The sequence below is a fragment of the Octodon degus genome, unplaced genomic scaffold (assembly GCF_000260255.1).
Source record: "Octodon degus isolate 3935 unplaced genomic scaffold, OctDeg1.0 scaffold00178, whole genome shotgun sequence".
Taxonomy (NCBI): Eukaryota; Metazoa; Chordata; class Mammalia; order Rodentia; family Octodontidae; genus Octodon; species Octodon degus.
Window position 1 is genome coordinate 3885660 of NW_004524754.1, and position 9061 is coordinate 3894720.

Sequence of the window (9061 nt, forward strand, 5' to 3'; positions counted from 1 at the left end):
AGGAGATGACAGAATGAGACCAATGGTCTGAGCTTAAAACAAACAAACAAACAAACTAAAAACAAACAACTCAGAGCACTTGACTAAACCTGAATAACTATAGTACCTTATATTTTCACCCTACAGGGGTTCTGCTACCATATGTGGACCAAAGCTAAACATTTTCCTGAAAGTTAGGCTGCTTGTATCTCCCAGGCTGCAGTCTCTCTTTCTGAAGCACTCTTGGTCAGCCCCCCATCCCCCAGCTCCAGCACTCTCTTCTATCCCCAAAGACAGGGAGGGGCTTAGGAGTCTGCAGAAAAGATGCTCTTAAGACAGCCCAGAATTCCCAGATGCTCTTTTTTTTTTTTTTTTTTTTTTTTAGATTTTTTTTTTTAGGGAAGGGTCTATAGTGTATTCGGGGTCTCACTACTAGATCGGACTCGTAGTAATCCACCTGTTTACAGCCTTCCAAGAGCTGGGATTACAGGAGTGAACCAACATGCCCAGTCTCAATTGCCCTCTCAGTGTGCCTCAGGGGGCGGGGCCAGCACAGCAGGCCAGGGATGGAACCTGGCCCATGCTTGCAGGTGCTTTAATTCACTGAGCTATTTGGTGGGCCCCTCAGCTACTCTTAACAGGGAGTTTACCATCAGGGAACAAATGCAAACAGAGACAGAGCCTGTACCCTCTGACTTTTGTCCCGCAATGGCCTCTCACTCCCCTCAGTCCAGCCTCTTACTCCAGAACCCTAGAAACACAGACATCTCCATGTTTCGTTCTCAGGTTTGTTTATTGAGCGCCCATGGAGTCTGTGGTACTAATCCTCAGGTTCAGAGCCACAGTCCAGTCAAAAGTTGACCAGTGATAGTACAGATAATATTTCCTAGCTGCATAACATCTGTAAGGGACAGGGAAGGAGAGTACTAATCACAAAACAAATTCCTATTCAAAGCAACAGAATCTCCTCCAAGAGTAATATATTTTCTATGCACACACACCCACGCGCACGCACACACACACCCCTCTGAATGAACACATAATATACCCACTTGGTTGTATATGCATGCATACATATACAGACCTCTGTGGGTAAATAAACTACTATATATGCTTTATGCACGCACACGCACGCACACACCACCACACGGACAGATAATCTGGCTTATGCTATCAAAGACACTATGTCTCCATGTTCTAGTGGAAGCGATCTGCCCTAGATGCCTGCAGCATGCAAAACTTGGAAGATCCAGAGAGTCACAGTTTAGAGGGACAATGTGGATACACAGGTACTTTTCCATCCCTGGGACCCCAGCCACAGGCTGCTCTTTGTTGGTGACAACAAACCCTTCCTGAAGGGCCCCCAGAGCAGAGTGGAGGAGCTGGAGCTCCCTGTTCAGGGCCAAGCCCATGAAAGCCCGGTGAGTTCATCAATCTTCAAGGCAGAGTTAAAAGCTCTGGTTTTCAAGTGTGGAGTCCTGCAAACAGCATTCTTGGGGACAGCATGACAAACCAAGGTGAGAGTGCCTTTTCTCACTCACTCTCTGCAGCTCCCCACAGGTGCTAACGCATTTTGTAGTCATTAGATACAGATGTTTCGCAGAGTTGGCCCTTAAAATCCAAGTCTACTGTGAAGTCGAGGTCTCGCTGAAAAGAGAGCAAAAGGCCATAGCATGAGTCTGGGTAGGAAGCCATGGCCTCTGCCCTGGCACGGACTTCCTCTTGGTAGCACAGGAAGGACAGCTGCGGGTTCTTAAGGGTTTCCAGTTAAGAGATCACCATGTAGAGCCCTCAAGATTTGGTGCTTTACTTTTACCCCACTCCTTCCTGTACTGATATAAGTATGTTCCCTCTGACTTCACTCTGGGAAAGGGAAGGGGTGCTGAGTCTTCGGGGACATCAATCACCTCCCAAGCACTCCAGAGACTTTAGCGTACCTGCTCTCACCTGCTGCTCCAAAAGAATCAGTCTCTGCCCACCAGGGCAGCTGAAGATACATGAATCAAACTTCTTTCAGACCACCAGAAATTGCTATTTCTAATTTATGCTCATGCTAAATGAGGCTGAACCCTTTTATTCAACCCTCCTCAATGAAGAGCTCACAACTGTCCAGGCCAAAAATCCAGAGGGTGATCTGGAGAAAACCTCTAGCTGCTGGGTCTGCAGAGTCCAGGCTGGAGCTCTCCATTGAGGCCTGGGCACCTGCAAACGCCCATCTAGGAACATGTCTGACTGCACAGGCCAGAGGGTCTTGGGAGCTCTCGAGAACTAGCTCCATAAGTCCCTTCTCCTTGATGATCCTGTCCACACACAGAGTCCTCAGTACTCACCACGTTTTTGGCATTTGGCTTCATGGATATAGTTCCATAGATTTCCTCCCCTCTCCGGACAGTGAGGTAATCTTCTAAGTAGAAGACAGTCTGCTTCCAGTGGGTGTAGGGGGCATCTGGGGCTGAGAAGGGTAACATCAGGGGAGGAGAAAGAAGAGTCAGGGGCTAGGTTTCCATAAGGGCTGAGGCTGGCATCCACACAGAAGTGTTGGGCTTCCACAGAACTCATTGAAAGCACCCTACACCCACAGGGAGCTTACCATCAAGGAACAAATGCAAACACAAACAGGGTCTGTACCCTCTGACTTTTGTCCCACAATGGCCTCTCACTTTTCTGAATCCAGCCTTACTCCAGAACCCTAGGAACACAGTCACCTCCTTGTTTCGTTCTCAGGTTTATTTACTGAGCACCCACGGAGTCTGTGGTACTAATCCTCAGGGTTCAGAGCCACAGTCCAGTCAACTCTTGTAGGGTCTACTCTTGTAGGGTCCAGACCCCGATTCCCTCTCCTCTAGTTACACCTTTACATCTCAGGACTGCTATTATTAGTGAGGCACCAGAAGAGAAACAGGTTGACATTACACGTTCATACCCCTGCCACAAATGAATCTCATGATACTTATTTTCAATAGTCCAGTACAGCAAGATTATTCTTTCAGACAATGCAAGTGAGATTTATACAGCAGGCCAGCCCCTTAAATCAGTGGTACTCAACCTTTTTGGCACCAGAAACTAGATTCGTGGAAGACAATTTTTCCATGGGTACAAAGTAGAAGTGATGGTTTTGCAATTAAATTTGGATAACAACTGCACAACCTAGGTCCGTTGTATGCACTGTTCACAATATATTTCATGCTCTTATGAGAATCAGTGCTGCCACTGTCCCTGATCTGCAGAAGGTGGAGCTCAGGTGACAAAGACTGCAATGGAGAGCAGCTACAAATATAGATGATACCTTGAAGGCCCACTGCTCGCTGCTCACCTCCTGTTGTGTGGTCCAGTTCATAAGGCCATTGATCTGGTACTGGTCTGTGACTTGGAGCATTGGGGAACCCACCCTTAAATGACGTTATTTATGCAAACTTCAATGTTCCAATTTCCCTGCCACACCTGATCTTCCAGCCTACAAATAGCTTTCTGCGCCCGTTGCTGTGTCCTACAACAGAACTCTGTAACCTGGCCACGCTTGCCGGGGGCTCTCCTCAGTGCCTTCTTAATTGGGCCAGGAAGAGGGGCAGGTAGGAAGTGACCTCCTTCCACAGGTCACAACGCAAGGCCTCAGTAATTCTTGGCCCTCCACTTGCAGCCCTTGGGTTTCGGCTCTGCTCAAGAGGCCCTGCCTCCTTCCCCTTTGCCAGTGCTATCTTCAGACCACTTCTTCCCCTCCCTCACCAGGAGCTTCTCTCTGCCTCAGCCCTCAAGGTCAGTCTCCACTGGCTCCTTGAACCTGGATTAGGGCTCCAATGGCACCCTGAGTTCACGTCACCATGGTGTTGGGCATGCTGCAGTGCAAGCACCTTCTGCTCCACTTCCTTTCACCTGCACAAGAATACATGAGGGGAGGGACTATGTATCTGCTCCAGCAGTCACTCTGTAAGTATAGGATATGTGGATGATGGCAAGAACCCAAAGAGTAGTCACTTTTTAATGCCTTAACGTCCCCAGTTACACTGAGGCTTTTGGACCCCATCGATCATAGAAGAACCCATTTTACAGCCAGCTCCTCCTGGCCCAGCCTCTTGCCTTCCCCCACCAGAGCTTTCTGCTTGCGTGGGACCAGCACAAAAGATGACAAGACACTGGGGTAACATGATAAGGACCTTTCAAATCCATCAGCAGGAGATTTCTATGTGACTTCGGGGTCAAAACAAAGCCTGGTTGCTGGGAATTACTACAGGCAATTTTCAACTCTCCAGGAAGCACTGGAGTTGTATCACAATTGTATGAGCTCCCTGAGCTCCATCCTGGCAGTAACTACACAGCCGCTCCAGGTGCCATGTGCAGAGTGTGGTCATGTGGCCTCTAAGATCTCCCCAAGCCCCAAGATCAATATGAATTGTGATAAACAGTCTGTCTTTCTTTGAGCTTTGCAGTGAACTGGCTTGGTCAGATGTCAGTGGTCAGGACAGAGGCTCCCAGCAGCCTTGCATGTGGCTTTGGAAACTGATACACACTCCAGATCATGGGGGAAAAGCACAGCCTGGGCACCTGGAAGGAAAGGAGGACCAAAAATTGCAAGCTGCGCCTCTCAGACCCAGGTCCTCCTTGGCTTCCAAGGCACATTGCCACTGGCAGGCAAAGCCCACCTGTGTCCCGTGTGCTCCATGCCAGCCACCTCTAAATAAATTATAGAAAGATGGCTCCGGTTGTATGGAGAATGTCAGTATGTGACTGACAGCACTCTTGCTCCACTTCCACCTCTGTGGACTCAGCCAGGTGTCTCTCCTTTCCTAAAGACCTGCAGGTAAGGGGACTCAAGTAGCCTTCTCTGGCACCAGATCTGAGCCTTGCTGCCCAGAGAGCCCATGGGGTCTCACTGATGGTGATCGCCAAGCCATGCCAGCTCTAGACTCAAAAAAGCATTTGCCTTTCTTCTTCTTCTTTTATTTTTATTTTTTTGGAACCAGGGATTGAACTCAGGCCCTTGTGCTTACCAGGCAAGCACCTATTCTACTGAGCTATCTCCCCGGCCCCTGTCTTTTGTCTTTCTTTAATATCAAAACTAAGAGGGCCAGCGAGATAGCTCAGCAGACTAAGTGCATACTTAGGCAAGCACAGGGACTGGGGTTTGATCCCTGGTGCCGCATGCGGCACCATCCTCACCCTCAGGCGCACTGATCTGGCAACTGAGTCCAGGCGTGGTGGTGCACACCTATAATCCCAGCACTGGAGAGGCTGAAAATGGGGGTCATTATGAGTCCATTCTGTGAAGTGAGACCCTGTACCAAATACATTAAACATACACACACACATACACACACACAAACTAAGGAAGAAGTTCCTCAAACAGCTCATGTCCACTGACCCTGGACTAATTGTCTAAGCCAGAGTCTCAATCCTAGATCTTCATTAATGTGTTTTTTTCTTGGATTTGGAGTTTTGACTGTACTCCAAAGAATGAAATGCAGTAATTGTGGAAAGTGGACAAACCCACTGGGACATCACAGACTCTCCCACCAGGTGCTGCAGGTACACAGCAATGGGCAGAATCACTGTGTATCCTTCTTCTCTTGGGTAGAGGTAGTAGAAAGACACTTGTTAGGAAACAGTAGGTCCAGTTTCTAGTCTCTACCTTGCTGCGACTTGCACTGTGACCCTGGGCTCATGTTCTACACCTGCTCGTTTTCTACACCTGCAGAATACAGGTCATGATACTTATGTCCTCAGGTACCCAGTGTGAGAAGAGAGAGGGAGGGGAAAGCATACTGAAGGTAAGCATTTTACTTCCTTCTACTCATAAGAGTGCCTTAAATGAAAGGTTATGTGGTCTCTGTACCTATAACCTATGAGGCCCATCTTAGAGTATTGCTAAGCCACTGTATCTAGTAATTATTTCATCATTATTTAAAGTGATATACAGTTTTATTCATCCAGGCACTGTGAATCTGGCCTGCAAGGATAAGCTGCCTACATTTTGTTGTCTAGAATATCCAGAATGCCACTAATCCTAGGGTAACTGGTGAGCACAGGACTGCAGACTACATCCAGAGCTCTGGCAAGTAAAAAGGCCTTCCCTTCCTCCCCAATCTGAGGCCATCAGAATCTACAGCTGGCTTTCACCTTGTAATATTCCGACTCCACACTCCACCCCTGTTTGTCTTCCTACCTCAGATCCTATCCCCATCATTCTCTAGGTTCTAGATAATGGACACATTCCACTCTACACTTAGAAGTGTGTATGATCAGTTTTGGCCAAAGCATCCAAGTGCAGGTACAAATTCCTTTATCCTTGACTTCTACTTGGGATGCTGAGCATCTGCCAGCTGTGGTTCTAAATTAGGGGAGTACAACTTTGTATCCACCCTCCCCCTGAGGATCTTATAGCCCAAGAAGACAACCAAGTAAATGATGATAAAGAGAGGATGCTAGGGGTTGTGGTCAAGCATGGGGACCAGGAAAACAGAAAGCTATGGGAACAAATAGCAGGCACTACTTATATTTTCCTGGTGTTTTTGGAAAGGGAATCTTGCTTTCTGTTTCTTTTCCCATTGGCTAAATTGTTGGTAGTTCTTTCTGGGATATAATGACTTTTCAAAGCTGTAAATTTGAAACTATATTCCCTAGAAGGGCTTCAAGCCTTTTGGAGAATTCAAGACTATGTACCAAGAAACTTCTTTGGCCTGGGAAAGTGACTCAGTGTCAGAGGTAGGCAAGGCTGGAAAAAGAATGCAGAGCCCCAAGCTCAGAACACAACTTGTTAAACCTTGTTGACTGCCAAAAGCCTGGGCCTTGAATCCAGGCCTGCTGCTACCTGAGCCATTATCTTCTACCTATGCAGCTCCACTGGATCTGACTGCAATCCAACATCCCCAGGTCCCTTCCTGCCCTTCTGACCAAGAATATATCCAAGATATGGGGCCAATGGTGCTTCTGCCTGGCTTTGGCTCTTGGGGAGGTGTCTACTACTAAAGGAGCCATTTTCAAACTGTATACTATGTGGTGTGTTTTTGGTTGACCCCCCTGCCAGCTGCCATAGATTGAAATGGAAAAGTTAGTGGAGGGTCCTGGGAAAAGGGCCACACAACATGCTGGGCTTTGCATAAAGATGAAAGGCAACTTGTCCAAGCAGTAAGTTTCTTAAGTAGATGCACACTTGTGATAAAACATTTTTAAAAATAGCAAGGGTCTGGTGTGGTGGCACACATTACTAAATTGATAATAAATAAATAAATAAATAAATAAATAAATAAATAAATGCAATACATGAACCTCACATGGTCCATGATGACAGCATGCCATGAACCCCAAATCAGGTTAATCACCTGAGATCTTGAAAATCTATCAGGCTCAACTCTGCTATTGGACAGAAGCAGATGGCTTGAGTCTCCACACCACCAGACCCACAGGAGCCAGCAGGCTTTACTGCATGCTGGAAATGAAGCCCTGTGCTCTCATTCCAAAGTGGCAGAGAAATTTTTTCTGACCCCGAGCTCTAGCCACACGGCCCGAAAGCACAAAGATCTCATGAGTGCAGAAACTGTTCCTGCAAGAACAGGAAAGGAAACAAGAACCCCTGTGCAGAGGCTGAGCGCACTGGCCATGTGCACAGCTGTTGTGCTCAGAGTGGCCTCAGAGCACAGGGTTCTCAGACTTGAGCAGGACCAGAAATAACTGGAGGTCTCCTTAAAACTCAGGTTGGTGGGCCTCACCCTAGAGCTTCTAAGTCCATGGGGTTGAGTTGAAACATCAGATTTTGTGATGTTGGCAAATCCTCACGCAACATGGATGCGGCTGTCCGTGGACCATACCATCCACTGTGCTGAGGCATGCAAAGCTGAGGACCCATAGGACCTCCAAATGTCCCCTAGGATCTAGCCTCATGGAATTCTGTGCAAAGGGGAGGAAACATCCCATCATCACTGCAAAAACAGAGCATGTGGACCAGTCTTTGAGTTTGTGTGGAACATGGTACAAATGTCGCCAATGAATAGGAAGGAAGTGTCCTGTGGGCTAGACACTTGCATCTGGGGCACAGATCTAGAGGGAAGACCATAGCCAACTTCTTTAATTCTGGCCTTGAGTCTTACTAAGCCTCCTCTGCAGGGTCTGGCAGACTGCCTGCTTGGCTTCAGGGACAGGAAGTAGGTCATTCCAGGGAAAGCCAAATATTGCTGAGAGATGCAGGGCTGAAGTCCAGGCTTTAGAGGCCCAGATCTTCTCCCATTGTGCCCTTGTACATTGACTTGCTCACCACCTGCAGCAGGGCAGACGACTGGCTAGGCATTGTCTGGGGATAGGTGAGGGAAAGCCAGCCCCTGTGGCTTTGTTTCTAGGTTGCAGTTTCAGCCACGACCCTCAAACAAGCTATTCCTCAGCTCCTGCACTACCTGTACTCCTTCACCATCACTAGGCTATGTCCTTCCAGGTCAAGGAGAACCTCCCTTATTTCCCTGGCTTCTGCCCATTGGAAGGCAAGCTCACTGACTGCCTCTATGGAGTGAGAAAGCTAACAGTGACCCAGGTTGGGGCTCTCTGGTCTTCCCTAGGCCAGGAAGGCACCACCTTGGGCCTGGCTGATACATTTCAGAAGCCCATGGTGGTTGGGAGATGAGTTCTAGGGAATGCCTTTCTGTGAGAAATGAGACAGTTTCTTGCCCACTTTGTCCACAGAAGGACCTTTGTCACTATGGTTTCAGGAAGTGAAGGTTCATGTGCTCCACTTCTGGGAGCACTCGCTCTTCACCTCCTCCTGCCACAGACATTCAGCCCTGACCACAAACTCCCAGTACTCAGGAAGATGCCCAGGCATGGTCCATTGTGAGCACATTCTCAAAGCAGGAGCATAACCAGCAGACTCACTCAGGGACTGGTTCAGAGCTATGCCTCAGAATCCAGGACAAAGAGATGAACAAAATGCCATCCCTGCCTTTGGGAGGAACAAGGAGATGAGGGTTGCAAAGAAGAGTGGGAATGTTGAACACATGATGTCACAACCTACATGGGGATCCAGGACAGTGGCTTAGAAAAGGTAGGTCTTCCCAGGAGGCCATGGAAGCACCTCCAAGATAAGCAGTTAACTAAGAGAAGATAG

The 9061-nt window shown here is 48.0% G+C and overlaps 1 protein-coding gene across 1 annotated transcript in view; it reads right to left on the reverse strand.

The window, feature by feature from the left end:
* Positions 1 to 757: 757 nt before the first annotated feature.
* The window catches only part of Prmt8 (protein arginine methyltransferase 8), a 93644-nt gene continuing 85340 nt past the window's right edge, over positions 758 to 9061 (reverse strand). The window contains exons 9-10 of the mRNA XM_004643574.2: positions 2310 to 2431; positions 758 to 1626 (exon numbers count right to left, since the gene is read on the reverse strand). Coding sequence (XP_004643631.1) covers positions 1543 to 1626; positions 2310 to 2431 — 206 coding nt within the window. The 3' untranslated portion in view covers positions 758 to 1542. The remainder of the gene's footprint in view (positions 1627 to 2309; positions 2432 to 9061) is intronic.